The sequence below is a fragment of the Ranitomeya variabilis genome, chromosome 3 (assembly GCF_051348905.1).
Source record: "Ranitomeya variabilis isolate aRanVar5 chromosome 3, aRanVar5.hap1, whole genome shotgun sequence".
Taxonomy (NCBI): Eukaryota; Metazoa; Chordata; class Amphibia; order Anura; family Dendrobatidae; genus Ranitomeya; species Ranitomeya variabilis.
Window position 1 is genome coordinate 618,385,380 of NC_135234.1, and position 25,296 is coordinate 618,410,675.

General features: G+C 43.8%; 1 protein-coding gene across 1 annotated transcript in view; it reads right to left on the minus strand.

The window, feature by feature from the left end:
* The window catches only part of HTR2A (5-hydroxytryptamine receptor 2A), a 144,325-nt gene that overhangs the window by 86,305 nt on the left and 32,724 nt on the right, over positions 1-25,296 (minus strand). The window contains exon 3 of the mRNA XM_077297391.1: positions 3,760-3,960. Coding sequence (XP_077153506.1) covers positions 3,760-3,960 — 201 coding nt within the window. The remainder of the gene's footprint in view (positions 1-3,759; positions 3,961-25,296) is intronic.

Below are 25,296 nucleotides of genomic sequence, written 5' to 3' on the forward strand. Positions count from 1 at the left end.
ATTGCTACTCTGGCGTTATGAGTTAATGCCAGAGTTTAAGGTAATCTCTGGATGGTGTTTTGTTAGTGTTTTTCTGCTGACCATGAAAGTATACTATCTGTCTTCTGCTATCTAGTAAGCGGACCTCAAATTTGCTAAGACTATTTTCCTGCTGCGTTTGTTGTTTCATCTGAACTCACCGTCATTATATGTGGGGGGCTACTGTCTTCTTTGGAATATTTCTCTAGAGGTGAGCCAGGTCTTATATTTCCCTCTGCTAGCTATTTAGGTCTTAGGCCAGAGCTGGGCATCTAGCGATAAATAGGAAATGCTACCTGGCTATTTCTAGTTGCGCGGCAGGCTTAGTTCATGGTCAGTATAGTTCCATCTTCCGAGAGCTTGTCCCTCTATAGGCTTGCTATGATCTCTGCCTGCAGAGATCATGACAGTTTGACCGGCCAATAAAGTGTTAAAGACCCAGGTTGAGAAAGGAGAGTTATAAGAAGTCTGCTGGAATTTTTGGTACCAGGGATTTGGTGGCAAGATCCTTCTGGTGGCCTTCTCTGTCACGAGATGTGCGAGTCTTTGTGCAGTCATGTGACGTTTGTGCTCGGGCCAAGTCTTGTAGTTCTCGGGCTAGCGGACTGCTGTTGCCCTTGCCTATTCCTAAGAGGCCTTGGACACACATCTCGATGGATTTTATTTCAGATCTGCCTGTTTCCCAGAAGATGTCTGTCATCTGGGTGGTCTGTGACCGTTTCTCTAAAATGGTCCATTTGGTTCCTCTGCCCAAGTTGCCTTCTTCTTCTGAGTTGGTTCCTCTGTTTTTTCAGAATGTTGTCCGATTGCACGGTATTCCTGAGAATATTGTTTCTGACAGAGGTACCCAATTTGTGTCTAGATTTTGGCGGGCATTCTGTGCTAGGATGGGCATAGATTTGTCTTTTTCATCTGCTTTTCACCCTCAGACTAATGGCCAGACCGAGCGGACTAATCAGACCCTTGAGACATATCTGAGGTGTTTTGTCTCTGCTGACCAGGATGATTGGGTTGCTTTTTTGCCATTGGCAGAGTTCGCCCTCAATAATCGGGCCAGTTCTTCCACCTTGGTGTCCCCGTTTTTCTGTAATTCGGGGTTTCACCCTCGATTTTCCTCCGGTCAGGTGGAATCCTCGGATTGTCCTGGAGTGGATGCGGTGGTGGAGAGATTGCATCACATCTGGGGACAGGTTATGGACAATTTGAAGTTGTCCCAGGAGAAGACTCAGCGTTTTGCCAACCGTCATCGTCGTGTTGGTTCTCGGCTTTGTGTTGGAGATTTAGTGTGGTTGTCTTCTCGTTTTGTCCCTATGAGGGTCTCTTCTCCTAAGTTTAAACCTCGGTTCATCGGCCCTTATAGAATATTGGAGATTCTTAATCCTGTTTCTTTCCGTTTGGACCTCCCTGCGTCCTTTTCCATTCATAACGTTTTTCATCGGTCGTTATTGCGCAGGTATGAGGTACCTGTTGTACCTTCAGTTGAGCCTCCTGCTCCGGTGTTGGTTGAGGGTGAGTTGGAGTACGTTGTGGAGAAAATTTTGGACTCTCGTGTTTCCAGACGGAAACTCCAGTATCTGGTCAACTGGAAGGGTTACGGCCAGGAGGATAATTCTTGGGTCAATGCATCTGATGTTCATGCTTCTGATCTTGTTCGTGCCTTCCATAGGGCTCATCCTGGTCGCCCTGGTGGATCTGGTGAGGGTTCGGTGCCCCCTCCTTGAGGGGGGGGTACTGTTGTGAATTTGGATTCTGGGCTCCCCCGGTGGCCGCTTGTGGAATTGGACTTGTCATCCTCTTTCCTGTTTCACCTGATTCCATCAGTAGTGGGTGTCGCTATTTAAGCTCATTTCTCTGGTGGTTTCTTGCCGGTCAACAATGTTATCTGATGCCTCTCAGTGCTTGTTCCTGCTTCTAGACAACTACTAGATAAGTTGGACTTTTGTCCATGTTTTGTTTTGCCTATTTGTTCCAGTTCACAGCTGAAGTTTTGTTACTGTGTCTGGAAAGCTCTCGTTGATCAGGGATTGCTACTCTGGCGTTATGAGTTAATGCCAGAGTTTAAGGTAATCTCTGGATGGTGTTTTGTTAGTGTTTTTCTGCTGACCATGAAAGTATACTATCTGTCTTCTGCTATCTAGTAAGCGGACCTCAAATTTGCTAAGACTATTTTCCTGCTGCGTTTGTTGTTTCATCTGAACTCACCGTCATTATATGTGGGGGGCTACTGTCTTCTTTGGAATATTTCTCTAGAGGTGAGCCAGGTCTTATATTTCCCTCTGCTAGCTATTTAGGTCTTAGGCCAGAGCTGGGCATCTAGCGATAAATAGGAAATGCTACCTGGCTATTTCTAGTTGCGCGGCAGGCTTAGTTCATGGTCAGTATAGTTCCATCTTCCGAGAGCTTGTCCCTCTATAGGCTTGCTATGATCTCTGCCTGCAGAGATCATGACAGCTCCCAGTATGGTTGAACCTTTTGCATAAGCTAAAATTGCTCCCTATTTGTTGTATCTAAGGGTTGACATTTTTCCTTGTGGAGAGTGATATGCCAGGCCTGCGATGCCGGTGTGAGGAGTCTTATAAGCCCTGCAATGTTCCTCTGCAAAATTAAATATGCAAATTGCCTCTTCAAAGAGGAAGAGGGCTTGAATTCTAGTGCCACCTATTGGAAGCAGCAATGCTACAAGTCAATATCATCCTTTTATTGAGTCTTGTCATATGACTTAGGATAAACGCCAAACCTTAATCTTTATCTTAAGTCATTTGGCAAGACTCGTTAAAAGGTCCATATTAACTTTTAGGATTTCTACTTCCAATAGATGACACTAGAGTTCAAGTTTTCTTTGCTTTCTTATCTTTGACTTAATGATTTCCAGTGCTTGCTTCATCCTTCTAAAGATCATATGTAGAACTGCTCTATTTCTCAATAATACACCGTAATGTATGTGTGTGTGATAGCACATGGCACATCAACTTCTTCTTACGTCTGACCCCAAGCAAATGTTGCTATCTTGACCCTCTGAGTGTTGTTCTTTGGACAGCCATTTTTATTGTACCCAATTGAAATAGGTTTTCTGTCATTAAGAAATGAACTGATGTATTACAATGTAGCTATTCTACAAGGAGTGCGCTCCCGGATGAAGAATGCGTATGTGCAGTTCTTGTCTTCCTTGTCCATGACACTCTTTATGCAAACAACAGATAACTTCTAGCCATGGTCTTCAAGATCTGTCCCCATAGATTGAATCTCAACACATAATATATTTCAAAGACTACAATAGAGTAAGGGACTCATTTTCTAAAGAACCAGAACAGCTGTAGACCTGCTGAAGTAGCACTCAACCCCTAAATTACACTTAAGGGGGCTGCATAACCATTAACCTATTTGTTAGTCCCACAGAGCCGCTTTATTACATTACTATTTGCTTGAAACTTTTTCTTGATGACTTCACCTAGGCCATTGCCTGCTATTTAGCTTTTTTCCCTTAATTTTTTTTTGGTGTCGTAGGATCAAATGGCGGCAGTTACTATTGAATTATTTCTTTACTATTACAACTGGGACGTGGTGGCTCTTTTCTAAATTTTATATTTGCAAAATAAAGTAGAAGTATTAAAGATGTTAATAAAAAGTAAGGCTCTACAACTAGCGATTTGTCACGTCTCCGGTATCTGTAAGGTGGCTGTTATTCTGTCACAGTTTGTCTTTATAATTAGCTTCCTATGCCTGAAATATTACCGCACTTACCCACAGATATAGTCCATACAGCAATTATTTTAGTAAAAGCCTTGGTTCTTGAGTTGAAGCGGCTGTGATGGATAGGATTTCGTATTGCAATATACCGATCCAGTGAAATTGCACAGAGATGCATAATAGAAGCAGTGGAGAAAAGTACATCCAAGTATATCCAGACAGGACATAGCTTTCTATGTAACGGCCATTCATAGTCTATGAGATAAGAAAAAGTAATATTTTTAGAATAACTTTATGAAATTATAGCAACATTTACAAAGAGTTTTATTTATTTTATGCAATTAATATTAAAAAAAGATTAAAAATAAACATTTACTGGAATCTAACTTTTATACAATAGAATGTATTACTTTTACTAAGATTAATTAATAATATAGAATAAATCATGAAAATATTACTCTATTAACTAAATAAAATACATGAAATATATATAAATGTGGAGTGAATATTTTATTATATTGACTTTAGAAATAAAATGCAATGAATAATATATAATATATGCTAAACATTTTACTATTTTGGCTATTTAAATGATAGGCAATAAATAATGTATAACTATGCACTGAATATTTTAGTACATGACTATATAAATTAGGTAAGATCCTGCGTACAACTTATAATGTAGAATTTGTTGCAGGTAATGAGCCTTGTTTTTTTTCACTAATGGTTTATGTGCCATGATTTTGGCTGAATATCTGATGGGGGACTAAACTCCCTCCAATAGCCAAAAATATAAATGTGAAAATATTAACAATAACCAGTTATTATGACCAGTATGGCTGTTCTCATATTGATATTTTTATAACAATAAAAGGGAATTACCAAACTGTAGCTACAGAGCTAACTTCTACTTTTGGGGGGTGGGCTCATGTCCTTGAGTGACAGTTTTGACCCAGGAGCTTTATCCTGTTACAGCACATTTGCGGTCTGCCAGCATTTGTTCTGAGTCCACACTACTGTATTTAAATATAGAGCTAACAGAGCATTTGAAAAACCAAAGCACACAGCTCTGGAAAGTGAGAGCTGTGATTTGGAGAACTGTTCTGGAAGCTGCTACAGCAAAGGAGCAGAGAAGGAGAGGGAGGGAGGTGAACAGCAACCTGCTGTACAGAAATCAGTGGGCTGAAGAGAGCTGGCTAGAATGTTAGGAGTTAACTACTCTACTGGAATGTAGATATTTGGCAAACTCTAACACTATGTAAGATAAAAGCTTTCACAGCAGGAGATTGACATCAGGAATAAGTCACTTGTAAACTTGCTTTTCATGCTGTATAACTAAATGAACTTAATAACACAAGATGACCTCTTTAAGGTATATGTTTAATTTTAGATTTATGTGACACTTGCAGGGCTGCTTGCTGTCATTTAGAGACAATCATTGTTTGTCTGCTTCAGATCTAGCAGTGCTCAGAATGCTGAGCTCTGAATAACTCCACCCACACCACTAATTGACAGCTTTCTGTGGACATTGTACATTCACAGAAAGGTGCTAAATAGTGATGAGAAAGCAGTAAACTGCTTGGGTGCTCGGTACTCAAATGGAGCACTTTAGAATGCTTGGCTGCTCGATTCGACTACAAAGCATAATGCATGTCAATGAAGAAGTCGAGCATATTTCCGGCAGACATTTACTCGATGGCTGTGGGGTCGGAGGATAAAGAGAGAGATAGAAAGCGGCAGAGAGAGAGAGAGAATTCTTGGTTTCAGTGTTGCGCAGCTCAGGAACCCGAGCTCCATGCAATACTTGGCACTGCTTGGTACTCGATTGAGGACCCAAATGACTGCTTACAGTTACTAAATGGATCTCAGAAGCTTACTGTATCTTGCTATATGAAGTAAGCTACTTTAATTTACTTGGGGCTGCAGGCAACCATCATGTTATTCTTTATGTTTTTGTTGGACAAAATATAGATCCTAAATTAATTAGTAGTCATGCGTGGAAGTGATTGTTACTCAAGTTTGCCTAGGGTGCAACAGCCACAAAACATACAGCCGTGTGGACGTGAACATGTTACTCGAGCACCCGCATTACTCAGTTCATACCCGAGCACCCTATGCAAACTCGAGTAACGATCACTTGTGCTCATCACTATTAATTAGCACAATATTTCAGATCTTAAAATAAAAGGCTATAAAAAGGAGACATTCATTGTAAAGGGCTATTCCCACAATCCATAGTTATTCCCGATCTATAAAATAATAGAGGATAATTTACTGACCGAGGAGGGTCTGACCACTGGCGTCCCATGGTCTTAGAGAACCAGGCTCTTCAAAGCTCTATCTTGAATTCTTGAATGGATTAGAGGTGTGCATATTTGACCTTCACTCCATTCACTGTCTATTGGACCACTAGAAATAACCCATCATTATACTCAGCTTTTTCTGTTAGGGTACCGTCACACTGAGCAACTTTTGAACGAGAACGACAGCGATCCGTGACGTTGCAGCGTCCTTGATAGCGATATTGTTGTGTTTGACACGCAGCAGCGATCAGGATCCTGCTGTGACATCGCTGGTCGGAGCTAGAAGTCCAGAACTTTATTTCCTCGTTGGATCACTCGCTGTCATCGCTGGATCGGTGTGTGTGACACCGATCCAGCAATGTGTTCGCTTGTAACCAGGGTAAACATCGGGTTACTAAGTGCAGGGCTGCGCTTAGTAACCCGATATTTACCCTGGTTACCATTGTAAATGTAAAAAAAAAAAAACACTACATACTTACATTCTGGTGTCTGTCACATCCCTCGCTGTCAGCTTCCCGCACTGACTGTGAGCGCCGGCCGTAAAGTTAAAGCAGAGCACAGCGGTGACGTCACCGCTGTGCTGTGCTTTATGGCCTGCACTGACACAGTCAGTGCGGGAAGCTGACGGCGAGGGACGTGACAGACACCGGAATGTAAGTATGTAGTGGTTTTTTTTTAACATTTACAATGGTAATCAGGGTAAACATCGGGTTACTAAGCGCGGCCCTGCGCTTAGTAACCCGATGTTTACCCTGGTTACCCGGGGACTTCGGCATCGTTGGTCGCTGGAAAGCTGTCTGTGTGACAGCTCTCCAGCAACCACACAACGACTTACCAACGATCACGGCTAGGTCGTATCGCTGGTCGTGATCGTTGGTAAATCGTTTAGTGTAACGGTACCTTTAGTCTCATGATTGACCTCCAGTCTATTCTAAACTGGGCTTTGCAAAGTCTGGTTAGTTCCTGGGATCCAGAGCCCATTATCTGATATCAGGAAAGCCCCACATACACATTAGATGGCCAAACTCTCAAATTCACAGGAGAGCTCACTCTATGAGAAAACCACCAACTAAAGGTACCGTCACACTAAGCGACGCTGCAGCGATACAGACAACGATGCCGATCGCTGCAGCGTCGCTGTTTGGTCGCTGGAGAGTTGTCACACAGACCGCTCTCCAGCGACCAACGATGCCGAAGTCCCTGGGTAACCAGGGTAAACATCAGGTTGCTAAGCACAGGGCCGTGCTTAGTAACCCGATGTTTACCCTGGTTACCAGTGTAAAATGTAAAAAAACAAACACTACATACTCACATTCGCGTCCCCCGGCATCCGCTTCCTGCACTGACTGAGCGCCGGCTCTAACAGCAGAGCGGTGACGTCACCGCTGTGCTTTCACTTACGGCCGGCGCTCAGTCAGTGCAGGAAGCAGATGGCGGGGGACGTGTGACAGACATCAGAAGGTGAGTATGTACTGTTTGTTTTTTTACATTTTACACTGGTAACCAGGGTAAACATCGGGTTACTAAGCGCGGCCCTGTGCTTAGTAACCCGATATTTACCCTGGTTACCATTGTAAAACATCGCTGGTATCATTGCTTTTGCTGTCAAACACAATGATACACGGCGATCTGACGACCAAATAAAGTTCTGAACTTTAATCAACGACCAGCGATATCACAGCAGGATCATGATCGCTGCTGCGTGTCAAACACAACGATATCGCTATCCAGGACGCTGCAACGTCACGGATCGCTAGCGATATCGTTTAGTGTGACGGTACCTTTACACATCAGCTTATCTCCAGGAGAACAATGTGATTGTCAGTCTGAAATCAGACATGTAAATTGACTGTCGACTGAAGCCAACACTATAAATGGGTTTGGCACTCATTAGACTAAAAGGGGCTTATTTCCAGGATCAAAAGTTTACTTGCGTTTATTGCGATGCAAGCGAAGATAGCTTTATCTATTTTAAAGGGTTCTCTACATACTTTTTTTTTTGAAAAGTTGATTAAATTCACAGACTGAAATGAGGAATGGCAGAGTATGACTGCTGCCAGTCTAGATTTGAGCTACACATATAAGTCATGTCTGGGAATTACAACTAGAAGTAAGTTTGAGCCGAGTGCAGAAAGGGGCAAGGACAATTATTTTTGAATATCACATTTAGGGACATTTTATGATATTTCTATGATTAATGGAGGTAATTTGAATTGACCATTTTGAAGTACATGTAACTTACCATCCCCTACTAACACTTTATAAGAAGAAATAGAAAAAAACAGCAATTCTACTCTTGTTTTTTGACGTGTTAAATGTTGTTATTCTCATGCTAACGTGTGACATTTATTCTGTAGTTCAGTACAATTATGGGGATACCAAAGCTAATCAGTTTAATTTCCATGTTATTACTTTTGTACAATTAATACACTGAAAAAACACTTGCTTTTGTGCCACCATATTCTAAGAGCCATACATTTTCCATTTTTCCGCGTGATAGCTTAATTTCTACATACAGTTGTGCTCAAATGTTTACATACCAAGGCAGAATTTTTGCTTTCTTGGCCTTTTTTAAGAGAATATGAATGATAACACCAAAACTTTTTCCCCACTCATGGTTAGTGGTTGGGTGAAGTCATTTATTGTCAAACTACTGTTTTCTCTTTTTAAATCATAATGACAACCCAAAACATCCAAATGACCCTGATCAAAAGTTTACATACCCCATGTTAGGGTTGGCGGATTGCACTAAATAAAATTAATAGAGACGTGCAATAGCAACCTTGGGTCCACCGTGCAGAAATGAAAAACTGCAGCTAATGTGAACAGTGATGGAACACACAGCGAGCGATTGCTTGCACACACTGAGTTAAATACCAATCAGTGACCAGCACATGAAATAAACAGGCAAGCAGAAACAAAACAGATGCTTTGCTATAGAGCTGTATCACTCACATACAGTAACAGAATAGATGTTCTGCTATAGAGCTGTGTCACTCGCACACAGAAACAGAGCAGGTATGGCGCTAGACACGACTCTTGTTAACCTCGCAGGGGACCGTAACTCGCTAACAGGGTAAAAGGCAGACAGTGGTCACACAATCAGCAAGTGCACTCAACCAACTCCTGTCCGGAGGTGCCGGAATTCTAATGGCTATATGCCAGCACTGAATTCATACAGACAAACGTCTCTAAGGAGAACCAGAATTCTAATGGCTTTCTGCCGACCCTGAGCACAAAATGGTAAAGACCACACTGGTGCAAAGTCCCATACACACATGTTACATAGATGATACTAGCGCACCCGCATGCACCTCTGGGACCCTTTTATATGTTCAGTTCATGTCCAGTAGGACAGGACCTTGCTCGCGCTCCGATCCAGAGCTGCCACATCACTAGGACAGTTGAGGACTGACCACCAATGAGACACTGCCACATCATGAGCATGCTCAATAGGGTGATTACTGGACTTAGCCTCCAGAGCATCCCTTTGTCGCTGCCTGCTGCTGGTTACCATAGACTTGGCTGAAGAGCCAGCAGTAACCAGACGAACAGCACGAGCCTGAGCAAGATGCTGGGACTGATGTGTATGCTCAGCAGCACCCACAGCAGCCAAAGCAGAATGGGAGACCGCTGATGCAAGGCATGGGATCTACCCTGTGCAGCGGAAGAATACCGGCACCTAACACCCCATTTCTTAATACCGCAAATTGCTCCCTCTAACATCAATGACAGCTTGAAGTCTGTTGTGGATGAGGTTCTTTACTTTCTCAGATGGTAAAGCTGCCCACTCTTCTTGGCAAAAAGCCTCCAGTTCCTGTAAATTCCTGGGCTGTCCAGCATGAACTGCATGCTTGACATCTCCCCAGAGTGGCTCAATGATATTGAGGTCAGGAGACTGAGATGGCCACTCTAGAACCTTCACTTTGTTTTGCTGTGGCCAATGACAGGTCGACTTGTGTTGTGAACTCTATTTTTGGGCTCCCTCTAGTGGTCACAAGCGGTACTGTGTAGTGTTGTCTTTCTGCAGGTTGCAGCATCAGCTGGTTCGTTATCCTTGGTTGGTTTCCTATTTAGCCCACCTGGATACTCAGTTCCTTGCCTGCTATCAATGTATTCAGTGCTCTTCAGATTCCTTGTGTCTACCTTGCTCCCAGTCTCTGCAAGACAAGCTAAGTTTTTGTTTGATCATTTTTTGATTATCAGCGTTCATTATGTTTTTAGTCCAGCTCGCTAAAATGTGATTTCCTCGCTTGCTGGTTGCTCTAGGGGACTGAGTTTCTCCCCCCACACCGTTAGTTGGTGTGGGGGTTCTTGAAATCTGAGAGTGGATATTTTGTAAGGGTTTTTTACTGACCGCATAGATTCCCTTTTCTATTTTCTGCTATCTAGTATTAGTGGGCCTCATTTGCTGAATCTGCTTTCACCCCTGTGCATGTGCCTTCCTCTTACCTCACCGTTATTATTTGTTGGGGGCTTCTATATCTTTGGGGATTATTTCTCTGGAGGCAAGAGAGGTCTTTCTTTCTCTCTAGGGGTAGTTAGTTCCTCAGGCTGGCTCGAGACGTCTAGGATTTTTAGGCACGTTCACCGGCTACTTCTAGTGTGTTTGGATAGGTTCAGATTTGCGGTCAGTCCAGTTTGCCACCTCCCTAGAGCTTGTCCTATGTTGGTTACTTAGCTGGAGTAATTTGTGATCCTCAACCACTAAGGATCATAACAGACTTGGCCTTGTGTGTTTGGATGGTTGTCATGTTGGAACATCCAAGTACGTCCCATGCGCAGCTTCCTGGCTGATGATTGCAAATTTGCCTCCAGTATTTGCTGATATTTTATTGCATTCATCTTTCATTCAACTTTGGCCAAGATTCCTGTGCCTTTGTAGCTCACACATCCCCAAAACATCAGCAATCCACCTCTGTACTTTACAGTAGGAATGGTGTTCCTTTCATCATAGGCCTTGTTGACCTCTCTCCAAATGTAACATTTATGGTTGTGGCCAAAAATTTCAATTTTGTTCTCATCACTCCAAATTACCTTGTTCCAGAAGTTTTGAGGCTTGTCTCTGTGCTGCTTTGCGTATTGTAGGCGAGATCCTTTGTGGCATTTGCGCAGTAATGGCTTTCTTCTGGCGACTCGGCCATGCAGACCATTTTTCTTCAAGTGCCTCCGTATTGTGCATCTTGAAACAGCCACGATGCTAGTTTTCAGAGAGTCCAGTATTTCAGCTGATGTTATTTGTGGGTTTTTCTTTGCATCCTGAACAATTTTCCTGGCAGTTGTGGACAAAATTTTTGATGATCCACCTGACTGTGGTTTTGATTTTACAGAGCCCCTGATTTTCCATTTGTTAATAATTGTTTGAACGCAGCTAACTGGCATTATCAGTTCCTAGGGTATCTTTTTGTATCCCTTTCCTGTTTTATACAGTTCAACTACCTTTTACCTTAGTTCTGTTGACAATTCATTTGCTTTTCCCATGACTCACAATTCAGAAACATCAATGGCTAGATAAAAGATGCAAGATCCCAGAAACTCACTCAGCTTTTATGCACACACACTAATTACAAGCAAACAGGTCACAGGTGAGGATTTTTCCAATTTAAATAATTTTTTAATTGCAAACATTGCAGAGGGTTTTTTACTTGCTTTTAAGGGAATATGTCTATTTTTTTATTAATAAAAAGTAGTTATGATTTTGTTAAAATAAATAATTAAATTAACAGTTCTGAATTATTATTATCTTTTTTTCCTGCTACGGGGAACTGCAATTTATAATTGTGTCTGTATAATGTGTCAACACATGACAGTTTCACACAGAAAATATGGCACATGCAGGACAAAGAAGACTAAGAACGGTCTCCAGACGTCTCCTGAGCTGTGGCCGTGTCAGGTGTGCACTTTGCATGCATTCTGTTATGCGCAGTTAGCTCGCCACTATGGTTTTCAAACCCAGCAAGATTCCCTGGGCTCCACAAAGACTAAGGGTACCGTCACACAGTACCATTTTAATCGCTACGACGGCACGATCCGTGACGTCGCAGCGATCGTATGATTATCGCTCCAGCGTCGTAGACTGCGGTCACACGGTGCAATCACGGCGCTGGAGCGATGCCGAAGTCCCCGGGTAACCAGGGTAAACATCGGGTAACTAAGCGCAGGGCCGCGCTTAGTAACCCGATGTTTACCATGGTTACCAGCGTAAACGTAAAAAAAACAAACAGTACATACTTACATTCCGGTGTCTGTCCCCGGCGTTCTGCTTCTCTCCACTGTGTAAGCGCCATAGCCGGAAAGCACAGCGGTGACGTCAGACGTCACCGCTGTGCTCGCTTTCTGGCTGGCCGGCGCTCACACAGTGCAGAGAAGCTGAGACGCCGGGGACAGACACCGGAATGTGAGTATGTACTGTTTTTTTTTTTTTTACTTTTACGCTGGTAACCACGGTAAATATCGGGTTACTAAGCGCGGCCCTGCGCTTAGTTACCCGATGTTTACCCTGGTTACAAGCGAACACATCGCTGGATCGCTGTCACACACAACGATCCAGCGATGTCAGCGGGCGATCAAGCGACGAAAGAAAGTTCCATACGATCTGCTACGACGTACGATTCTCAGCAGGATCCCTGATCGCTGCTGCGTGTCAGACACTGCGATATCGTAACGATATCGCTAGAACGTCACGAATCGTACCGTCGTAGCGATCAAAATGGTACTGTGTGACAGTACCCTAAGTTTACACGAATTAACCAGCGGCCAAAAAACATTACCATTACTGATAGACGGTCATTTAATAGCCTGTTTACACAGACAGGAATAGACGATGACCACTGAGTGATCTATAATAGATTGCTCTGTGCTCCTTAGCTCTCAACAGTGAGAATCCTGTTTACACAGGATGATGCACCACCAAGGACTATGATCTTTACACTTCACTAGGGTCTTGCTCATTCATCCGGTGATCGGTGGGTTTTTTACACACTGAAAGATTATTGTGAAACAAGCATTATTGTGAACACTCTGTCACTATTTTCTTTCAGTGGAAATGCTGCATAAATCTTTAAAGGCCAGAACCTATAAGTGGACAACCAAAAGGGGATGGTAGGAGGGTTCACTACATGCAACCAATGAAATACTCATTCCTAATTTGTTCACATTAAGGCCACATTCACACGTTCAGTGTTTGTCAGTATTTTACCTCAGTATTATAGTATGATAGAAACACGTCACCACTTCTGCATTTATCACCCACTCCTGGTTTTGGCTTACGAATACTGATGTAAAATACTGACCAAATACTGAACGTGTGAACGTGGCCTCACAGAATTGGTTTTATGAAGTTTCTGAGTATCCATTAATTTCCGGCTGGTGATATATATGATTATTAGCCAATGTCAGCATTCAATCATCAATTACAATAAAATAATGCAATGTTAAAACACCATTGATAATAATGTATTTTAGCTATAAAATTCTTCATTATAGGGGAAAGAGGGAATATTAATTTTCATTGAGTGCTGTAGAACATTTCTGTCAATTTGCTCCAACGGTTCAATAACATCATTGACTTATAACTTGACGACGTGTATTGCATCAAAACATTGGCTACAACTATGTGCACTGGAATATTTTACTTTCAACTGGCAAATATCTAATTGCAAAAAAAATGCTTCAATTAATTGTGATTGTTAAGTCATAATTAAGGATAACATTCAAAACCTAATTTAAATGAAAAGAACTGTATAATGAAAATGAGCCATTGCCTTATATTGTGATGTGCAGTATGTATGCAGTTATGGTTAAAAAGGATTGGAAAGGGCTTGTAAGCGCTTCATTCCTTGCCTAAGAGATCAGCCACCACTGTTTCTGAAAAGACTGCAGAAGCGCTCACAGCACCGGCAGAAACAGTGTAGGGCTTGTGCACTGCTACACGAGTGCTCCGGCAGGAGCGGAGTGCTTCTGCACAGTCGCTTGAGCAGGCTGTTGTATCTCTAGAACCGGACCCCCACCTATATACAGTGCAAAGACTACAGTTCAAATGACTGTTCAAACAAAGCACAGCACATTGGAGGGGCTATTGCCCTTTTTCAAATCGTATCTTTAGTGTCCAAATGAGCTGTTCCATTTGCCAGAAATTGTTCTTTATTAAAAAATGCTAATGAGGCGCTTGGTGCATTTATCCCCCCCCCCATCTTCCTTGATTGACAGCATCGGGCATCTTATTAACATATTTGAATAAAGTACAGTATAATGTCTGGCAAATGCAGCATGTGGACATGAGAGGCGCAATTTTGATTAGGGCTATGTCCCCTACAAGGTGTTTTAAGGGCCTATAAAAAATACTTCTTAAATATGTTGTCCACTACTTTGTCATTGAAGACTTATCCTGGCACCTGTCCGACACCTGACACCCTTGTCGATCAGCTGTTCTTGGTGTCATCAGCGGTGGAAATACACAGTTGCAGAGCTCCTACTTAGTCTTCTGATAATGTCCGCAGCTGAGTACTGCACATCCGCCTTCTATTCAAACCAAAAGGCAGCGGATGTGCAGTATCCGGCCATGACCACTGTCAGAAGATGGAGCAACTCCACAATTGAGCATCTTTGGCCGGGGGCCACCACCGACACCGAAAACAGCTGATCAGCGTGGCTGTGGGACCCCGACCAATCAGACATTGAAGTACTGCTATTAGTATGTAACATATTGACTTTTCACCTATATCATCCGCAACCAATGCCATCAGAATGTTTTGAAATAGTAAAGTTGTGAAGGTCTTGAGACAGCTCACTGGTTTTACCCATCATGAGATGTTTCTTGTGTGGCACTTTGGTAATAAGACACCTTTTTAAAGGCCATCAGTTGAACCAGCTGATACTATTTTCACAAAGTGTTAGGATTGCTTTCCAATTGCTGATAGATTTCAGCTGCGGTCATGACTTTCCGTGGCTCTTTGCACCTCTCTTTATTCGTGTTCAACACTTTTTCTCCGTGTAATTTCTCATTATTACACATAGCTTAATTTATAGACATCTATGGTTTGATTTATTTGCTTGTGTGGATTGGATGGGCTGTTACTGACATCTGGTGAGAATTATATGTCAGTAGCACCTTTACAAACATATTTGCTTAGAAAATTGGTGACATGTTTAATACTTATTTCACTTGTTATAAGATAAATATTTGTGAATAATGTCCAGTCTTGCGAGAAACATTATTAGGAATATTTTACCTCTATCCTTTAATGTAATTCTTGAATGATTGATTGGTTTTAGTGGATATATTACAATGTACAGAACACATGCCTCATTGAAGGGTAATAATGATCAAGGCAAAGCTGAATTATTAGCGGCATAAATCAAACCTATATTATCAGCACCAATGTATATTGGATAGGTTATGAGGTTATAAGACACATAGTCTTGTGATAAATGAGAGACATCTCTTATGAAGCAGCTAGTCTATGGTAGATTGCCAAACTGATCTCTGATACAGTGTAACATTGGTTGCCATTACATTTCAGTAAATTACAACATTATGCAACTGCCATTCAGAATTTTTTTAATTTATCGTCTGACAAAAAAAGGCTGAAATTAGATAATGATCCAAATGATTGCACAATATTTCTGAGCTAAGAGGTTCTTTTTAGCAAATGTTCTCTTTCATGGTTTATTTAAAAAGATTATGACTGTGTGTCTGGGTGCACATTCGCATTTCCTTAACCCCTTAATCCCATATGACGTACTATCCCGTCAAGGTGACCTGGGACTTAATTCCCAGTGACTGGATAGTACGTCATATGCGATCGGCCACGCTCACGGGGGGAGCGCGGCCGATCGCGGCCAGGTGTCAGCTGACTATCGCAGCTGACAACCGGCACTATGTGCCAGGAGTGGTCACGGACCGCCCCCGGCACATTAACCCCCGGCACACTGCGATCAAACATGATCGCATTGTTGCGGCGGTATAGGGAAGCATCGCGCAGGGAGGGGGCTCCCTGCGTGCTTCCCTGAGACCCCCGGAGCAACGAGATGTGATCGTGTTGCTTTGAGGGTCTCTTACCTCCTCCTCCCTGCAGCAGGCCTGGATCCAAAATGGCCGTGGCATCCAGGTCCTGCAGGGAGGTGGCTTCACAGCGCCTGCTCAGAGCAGGCGCCGGAAAGCCTTGAGGAGCTGTGCACGTCAGATCGCCGATCTGACAGAGTGCTGTGCAAACTGTCAGATCAGCGATCTTACACTATAACATGATTCCCCCCCCCCCACCGGGGCAATGTTATAGTGTAAAAAAAATAAATATTCACATGTGTAAAAAAAAAAAAAAAAAATTCCCCCCCAAAATTCCCCCCCCCCCAAAAAAAAAAATATTGTTCCTATAAATACATTTCTTTATCTAAATAAAAAAAACCAATAAAAGTACACATTTTTAGTATCGCCGCGTCTGTAATGACCCGACCTATAAAACTGTCCCACTAGTTAACCCCTTTAGTGAACACCGTAAAAAAAAACGAGGCAAAAAACAACGCTTTATTATCATACTGCCAAACAAAAAGTGGAATAACACGTGATCAAAAAGACGGATATAAATAACCATGGTACCGCTGAAAATGTCATCTTGTCCCGCAAAAAACGAGCTGCCATACAGCGTCATCAAAGAAAAAAGTTATAGTCGTCAGAATAAAGCGATGCAAAAATCATAATTTTTTCTATAAAATAGTTCTTATCGTATAAAAGCGCCAAAACATAAAAAAATGAAATAAATGAGGTATCGCTGTAATCGCACTGACCGAAAGAATAAAACTGCTTTATCCATTTTATCAAACGCAGAACGGTATAAGCGCCCCCCCAAAAGAAATTCATGAATAGCTGGTTTTTGGTCATTCTGCCTCACAAAAATCAGAATAAAAAGCGATCAAAAAATGTCACGTGCCCGAAAATGTTACCAATAAAAATGTCAACTCGTCCCGCAAAAAACAAGACCACACATGACTCTGTGGATCAAAGTATGGAAAAATTATAGCTCTCAAAATGTGGTAATGCAAAATATATTTTTTGCAATAAAAAACGTCTTTCAGTGTGTGACGGCTGCCAATCATAAAAATCCACTAAAAAACCCGCTATAAAAGTAAATCAAACCCCCCTTCATCACCCCCTTAGCTAGCGAAAAATAAAAAAATGAAAAAAATGTATTTGTTTCCATTTTCCCATTAGGGATAGGGTTAGGGCTAGAGTTAGGGTTAGGGCTAGGGTTAGGGCTAGGGTTAGGGTTAGGGTTAGGGCTAGAGTTAGGGTTAGGGCTAGGGTTAGGGCTAGGGTTAGGGCTAGGGTTAGGGTTAGGGCTAGGGTTGGGGCTTGGGTTAAGGCTACAGTTAGGGTTGGGGCTAAAGTTAGGGTTAGGGTTTGAATTACATTTACGGTTGGGAATAAGGTTAGGGGTGTGTCAGGGTTAGGGGTGCGGTTAGGGTTACCATTGGGATTAGGGTTAGGGATGTGTTTGGATTAGGGTTTCAGTTATAATTGGGGGGTTTCCACTGTTTAGGCACATCAGGGGCTCTCCAAACGCGACATGGCATCCGATCTCAATTCCAGCCAATTCTACGTTGAAAAAGTAAGTGCTCCTTCCCTTCCGAGCTCTCCCGTGCGCCCAAACAGGGGTTTACCCCAAGATATGGGGTATCAGCGTACTCAGGACACATTGAACAACAACTTTTGGGGTCCAATTTCTCCTGTTACCCTTGGAAAAATACAAAACTGGAGGCTAAAAATAATTTTTGTGGAAAAAAAAGGATTTTTTATTTTCACGGCTCTGCGTTTTAAACTGTAGTGAAACACTTGGGGGTTCAAAGTTCTCACAACACATCTAGATAAGTTCCTTGGGGGGTCTAGTTTCCAATATGGGGTCACTTGTGGGGTTTTCTACTGTTTAGGTACATTAGAGGCTCTGCAAATGCAATGTGACGCCTGCAGACCAATCCATCTAAGTCTGCATTCCAAATGACGCTCCTTCCCTTCCGAGCTCTGCCATGTGCTCAAACGGTGGTTCCCCCCACATATGGGGTATCAGCGTACTCATGACAAATTGGACAACAACTTTTGAGGTCCAATTTCAACTGTTACCCTTGGAAAAATACAAAACTGGGGGCTAAAAAATAATTTTTGTGGAAAAAAAAGAATTTTTATTTTCACGGCTCTGCGTTATAAACTGTAGTGAAATACTTGGGGCTTCAAAGCTCTCACAACACATGTAGATGAGTTGCTTAGGGGGTCTACTTTTCAAAATGGTGTCACTTGGGGTGGGGTTTCAATGTTTAGGCACATCAGTGGGGTCCAATTTCTTCTCTTACCCTTGGGAAAATAAAAAATTGGGGGCAAAAAGATCATTTTTGTGAAAAAATATGATTTTTTATTTTTACGGCTCTGCATTATAAACTTCTGTGAATCAATGGGTCAAAGTGCTCACCACACCTCTAGATAAGTTCCTTAGGGGGTCTACTTTCCAAAATGGTGTCACTTGTGGGGGGTTTCAATGTTTAGGCACATCAGTGGCTCTCCAAACGCAACATGGCGTCCCATCTCAATTCCTGTCAATTTTGCATTGAAAAGTCAAACGGCGCTCCTTCCCTTCCGAACTCTCCCATGCGCCCAAACAGTGGTTTACCCCCACATATGGGCTATGAGCGTACTCAGGACAAATTGGACAACAACTTTTGTGGTCCAATTTCTTCTCTTACTCTTGAGAAAATAAAAAATTGGTGTCGAAAAGATCATTTTTGTGAAAAAATATGATTTTTTATTTTTACGGTTCTGCATTATAAACTTCTGTCAAGCACTTAATGAGTCAAAGTGCTCACCACACATCTAGATAAGTTTCTTAGGGGGTCTACTTTCCAAATGGTGTCACTTGTGGAGGGGTTTCAATGTTTAGGCACATCAGGGGCTCTCCAAACGCAACATGGCGTCCCATCTCAATTCCAGTCAATTTTGCATTGAAAAGTCATATGGCGCTCCTTCGCTTCCGAGCTCTACCATGCACCCAAACAGTGGTTTACCCCCACATATGGGGTATCGGCGTACTCAGGACAAATTGTACAACAACTTTTGGGGACCACTTTCTCCTGTTACCCTTGGTAAAATAAAACAAATAGGAGCTGAATTAAATTTTTTGTGAAAAAAAGTTAAATGTTCATTTTTATTTAAACATTCCAAAAATTCCTGTGAAACACCTGAAGGATTAATAAACTTCTTGAATCTGGTTTTGAGCACCTTGAGGGGTGCAGTTTTTAGAATGGTGTCACACTTGGTTATTTTCTATCATATAGACCCCTCAAAATGACTTCACATTTTGTGGTCCCTAAAAAAAATGGTGTTGTAAAAATGAGAAATTGCTGGTCAACTTTTAACCCTTATAACTCCCTAACAAAAAAAAAATTGGTTTTGTGTGACATATCTCTGTGATTTAATTGCATAAAAATTCAAAGTTGGAAAATTGCTAAATTTTTGCCAAATTTCAGTTTTTTTCACAAATAAACGCAGGTAATATTAAATAAATTTTACCACTGTCATGAAGTGCAATATGTCACAAGAAAACTATGTCAGAATCGCCAAGATCCATTGAAGCGTTCCAGAGTTATAACCTCATAAAGGGACAGTGGTCAGAATTGTAAAAATTGGCCTGGTCATTAACGTGCAAACCACCCTCGGGGCTTGTTTTCGTTACGGCAGGGTTTCGCACACCTTCTCAGCGCCACTTGCTGCATTCACTATTTTGCTTCCACAGCGCCAGAACATCTTCATGTGCTGCCTTGTGATCACTGCAGGTTCTGCTACTGGAGAATCTCCAACTGGCTATAGGGAGGCGCATCCACGCATCCACATCCTACAGGAATTTAATCCTGCTTTGTCCTGCAGAGTTTGCCTTCTCCAGCCTATCCTTAGGCAGCAATGAGTTTAGGCAGCTCTGAAGCGATGGCCGGGGGACCACCACGGTGCAGGAAGACTACTGTACACAAGATGAGGTGCAAACATCAAAGGGTAGATTTATTGGAAGGCAAGGAATGAAGGGAATGAGGAAGATGCAAACAGGGGTATACAATGGCAACAGACAATTTACAAGAGTTATAAACGTTATCTTTCCCATAAAATAGCACGGTGCTCCAACTATTACAGACTCAAAATATGTCTAACCAGCAAATATAAACAATAAACAGGTGATGGTGCTACTCTACATATAAACTCCCTGGCCTTTACTAAGCAGGCCACACGGCTCCCGTGTACTGACTATTGAAGCCTACACTAGGCCCTAACAGGTGCACCAAACAGGAACAAACTCACGGTGATGTTGGAGAATCAGCTCCAGTCCCAGGGGGGCCCCAAGCAGTCTAATATGGTGGTGCACACGGCTTTCTGTCAGCTCTGTGAAGTGTGTTCTTCTCCTTGCTTCTGGATCCTAGGGATGCTCCTGGAAACTGTAAATCCCTTCCTCTGTATCTTCATGGCTCTCTTGCAGCTATATCAGGACACAGTTCTTCTCTCTTTCAGCTATCAGCACAAAATGTCCTCTCTGCAGCAGCCTCAGCTCACACACACTGCTCCAACTCCACACCTGCACTCTGCCAGACTAGTTCATCACACCGACTATTGCAGGGGAGAAGCAGAACATTCCATCACGCCACACAAGGGGGTGCAGCCTCTTAAAGTGACAGCATGTTCCTTACTGTCCATAACAGCACCACCCTCTTACATGCCTCCCTTCTTAATGATGGTCGTCCTCGGCCATCACAGCATCAGGGTCAAAGTGCAATGGAGGAACGTTCAATGCGGAAACAGCACCTTGAGAGGAGGCAATAAAGTTGCAAAAACAGACAGAGCACACTGTTCTACATATCGGACTGGTGGAACCCCTGCATTAGACCTCTGGGATCTCCGAAGCTCTTGGCTGTCAAGCAAGGCTTGACTATCTTCCAGAGGAACACTTGTTGCAGGAGATATTGTGAGCTCTTGTCTGGTCTCGTCCTCGCCTGGCAGTACTGGTGCATCCATGGGATTACTGTCTCTGTGCTGCTGAGGACCCCCTACTGTGTCAGGGATGGTCCACCACTCATCATCAATTTCACCATCAGGCATGACAGATTCAGGAAGTGGAGTAGCACCTTCAGGCGACAATGGCATAGAACAGACCTCTCAGACCGGCAAGGCCGCAGCATATTTCTGTGAAGTACTCTAGGGGCGGATGCCCTAGTCTCAGTCTGTACCTTGTAGACAGTGCCATTAGCATACACTCGCTCGATAACTTTGTACGGCTGTACTTCCCATCTCTCACTTAGTTTTTGCTTGGGGCATTTCTCTCTGACTAATACGCGGTCTCCAGGTTGGAGGGGTAACTCTTGAGTTGGTTTGCGGCCCGTATGTTCTTTTTCTTGCAGCTGCTGACCCGCCAACCGCTGTATCGTTTGAAATCGTTGCCGATGCTCTTTCACCCATGAGGTGACAGTTCGCTCCATCAGCTCCTCTGGCTGTTCCAAATTCAGCTCAATGATCTTTCATCCAGCTCTTCCAAACAACAGTAGATGGGGGTATAACCCGTGGTGGAGTGGACCCGATTGTTGTAGGTCCAGACCAATTCCGGCAGATAGTCTGGCCAACACGCCTTCTTATCCTCCTCCAACGTTCTCAGCATTTGAAGTAAGGTTCGGTTGAAGCATTCACAAGCTCCGTTGCCTTGAGGGTGGTAAGGGGTGGTCCGGGACCGCTCAATGCCATACATACGATACAATTCTTCCATCACCTTGCCTTGGAAACATGCGCCTTGGTCGGAGTGGATGCGCTTTGGGCACCCATACACCCGGATGAAGTCTTGACAGATGGCTCACGCCGCCAATTCCGCAGTCTGATCTCTAGTCGGAGTGACTACTGTGAACTTAGAGAAATGATCGGTCATCATCAAACAGTATTGCTGCCCCCGGGCCGAGTGTCCCACGAGGAGATAGTCGATCATCAAGACTTCTAGCGGTTCCTTAGTTTGTATGGTTTGGATGGGTGCCCTCTGTTCGGTACTCTTAATGAGGTCACATACTCGACATTGCCGGCAAACCTCTTCCACCTCTTACATATACCGCTGTAACCATTGGTAGGTCTTTGTGGGGCCAAAGTGTGCTCCAAACTCGTGGGCTTCTTTAGCTACTTCTTGAGACATTCTTCCTGAGATGACCACTTGCCACCTTACTTCCATATCTTTTGGCTGTTGCCTCTTACGATATAGCACTGACTCTCACACTTCCAGTCTATCCCACTGGTGTAACACACTCCTCATTTCAGAGTCCAGATCATCTCTCTCTTGTTTGCCAGGCTTCCGCTTTTGAGTTACCCACCATTTCATCTGTCTCAGCCCTTTGACTTCATCCTGAACGTGTCCCCATTCCTCATTGGTTCTCCCCAGGGACCGGGGTAATGCGCACGCCTCCCTTCTTGACTGGGCCGCAACCATTGGGGGCTTAAACTTACGAAAGTCTGGGGTTTCTTCCTCTTCGAGTTGCTCATCAAGATCTCCCACTGGAGTCTCCACAGTCACTCTTGACAGCCCATCAGCATTTGCGTTTTCGGTAGCAGAGCAATAACGGATGGTAAAGTCGAACTTGGCTAGGAGAGCCACCCACCATTGTTCCAAGGCCCCCAATTTAGCATCTTAAGGTGGGCCAGGGGATTATTGTCTGTTCAAACTTCAACCTTGGTACCTGTCAGGAAGCCTGCAAACTTTTCTGTCATGGCTCACACCAGAGCCAGGAGCTTTAACCGGAAGGAGCTGTAATTGTGAGGGTTTCTTTCGCTGTCTCGCAGGGACCTGCTAGCATACCCGATGACTCTCTCATGTCCATCCAGTATCTGAGAAAGTACTGCACCAAGTCCATGAAGGCTACCATCTGTGTACTACAGGTATGGTTGATCGAAGTCTGCGTAGGCCAAAATCGGGGCTGAGGTAAGGGCATTTTTTATAGCCTTGAAGGCCTCGTCTTGCCCCTGTGCCCAGGGAATGCGCTGGGTCTTCGGCACTCCAGCGGTCCCACTCAACAACTCATTAAGACGACCCGCCACCTTCGCGAAGTCTTTAACAAACCGGCGGTAGTACCCAGTGAGTCCCAGGAAGGCCTGGAGTTCTCTCACTGTTCGAGGGACTGGCCACTTCTGGATAGCAGCCACTTTTTCTGGCGAGGGTAGAACTCCATCTTGTGACACTATGTGGCCCAGGTACTCGATCTCTCTCTTGAAGAGGTGGCACTTCTTTTGCTTCAACTTCAGGTTATGAGCCTGCAGTCTTCCAAGTACCTGTCCAAGCCGGGCAAGGTGTTCTTCGAATGAGGCCGAAAACACAATGATGTCATCCAGATAGATCAGGGTAGCCTCAAAATTTAAGTCTCCCAAACACTTTTCCATCAGCTGTTGAAATGTGCCTGGAGCATTGGAGAGCCTGAATGGCATCCGGTTCAACTCGAACAGCCCCATAGGGAGGATGAAGGCGGTTTTCTCTTTGTCTTTCTCTGCCATGGCTACTTGCCAGTATCCACTTGCTAGGTCCAGGGTGGAGAAGTACTTGGCTTTCCCCAACGCTGTCAAGGATTCCTCGATGCGGGGCAACGGATATGAGTCTCGAACAGTGCAGGCATTGAGTTTCCTGTAATCTACACAGAACCGGATGGTCCCATCCTTTTTCATGACGAGCACCACCTGGGCTGCCCAAGGGCTCTGACTACTCTGCACCACTCCTGAATCCAGCATCTGCCTCAGTAATGTTTTCACCTCTTGATACATCTTGGGCGGGATCTGCCGGTATCGTTCTCGAACTGGACGAGCTTCCCCAGTCGGTATCTCATGCGTGATGGCTTCAGTACAGCCGAAATCTTTGGCATGGCGGGCGAATGCGGCCTGATTTTCCCACAGCATAGCTTCTATTGCTTTCACACACTCAGGTCCCAGAGCCTTTACATCCACTTCCATTTGATCAAGAATGACCCATCCACTCCACTTCGGGGATGGCGTCTCTTCATCCCCTGCAGCAACTGCTTGGGTCCACCCCACACCTTCTTTCGTTGATTAAGATATCTCCTTCTGACTCACCACTTCACCCTTATGTAGGTACACCAGGGCCAGATCTGTCCCTCGTGGCAAGGTGACCTCCCCGGGTCAACATTCAAAGCTCTTATGGGGACATGTGTTGTGAATTCCGTTCTCGGACTCCCTCCTGTGGTCATGAATGGTACTTTGGTTGGTTCTGCTCTTGGACTCCCTCTGGTGGCTTTGAGCGGAACTGCTGGTCACTGAGGTTGGCTTTGTCAGCTGCTCTCGTTTATTGCTATGTTGGCTTCCCTATTTAACTCCACTCAGATCGTTACTTCATGCCAGCTGTCAATGTGTCAGTATTGGTTCAGATCTCTCTTGGACTTCTCTGAGGACCTGTCTACTCCAGCAGAAGCTAAGTCTTTGCTAGTTCATTTGTTGTTACTGCTTCCTGAATATATTTCTTAGTACTGCTAATTTCTAGTCCAGCTTGCTATCATGATATTCCCTTGCTAGCTGGAAGCTCTGGGGTGCAAAGTGGCACCTCCACACCGTGAGTCGGTGTGGGGAGTCTTTTTGCTTACTCTGCGTGGTTTTTTGTAGTCTTTTGTGCTGACCGCATAGTTCCCTTTTCTATCCTCTGACAATTTTAGTGAAGTCTGGCCTCCTTTGCTAAAACCTGTTTCATTCCTGTGTTTGTGACCTTCCTCTTTACTCACGGTCAATATATGTGGGGGGCTGCCTTTACCTTTGGGGAATTTCTCTGAGGCAAGGTTAGGCTTCTATTTCTATCTTTAGGGGTAGTTAGCTCTTAGGCTGTGAAGAGGCGTCTAGGGAGAGTTAGGTACGCTCCACGGCTATTTCTAGTGTGTGTGATAGGAGTAGGGTTTGCGGTCAGCAGAGTTCCCACTTTCCCAGAGCTTGTTCCGATTACTAGTTTACTCATCAGGTCATTCCGGGTGCTCCTAACCACCAGGTCCATAACAGACATGTCCTCGCTGGACTACAGCTATGGTACGAGCTATCATGACTTCTTGGTCCACTCCTCCGCCTACCACAGGCTGAACAACCACTTCCAACCCATCAAGGTTGCGGTGAGTCCCCACTGGAAGGTATAGTATAGTTTCTCGCTCAGGAGGTAGGATTACAGGTTCTTTGCCAGGGGCTCTGATGACCCCTACCGTCTGATAAGATGGCACACTCTTCTGTGTCCCACAGTAGAGTAGGCTTATGTGTAGTAACCTT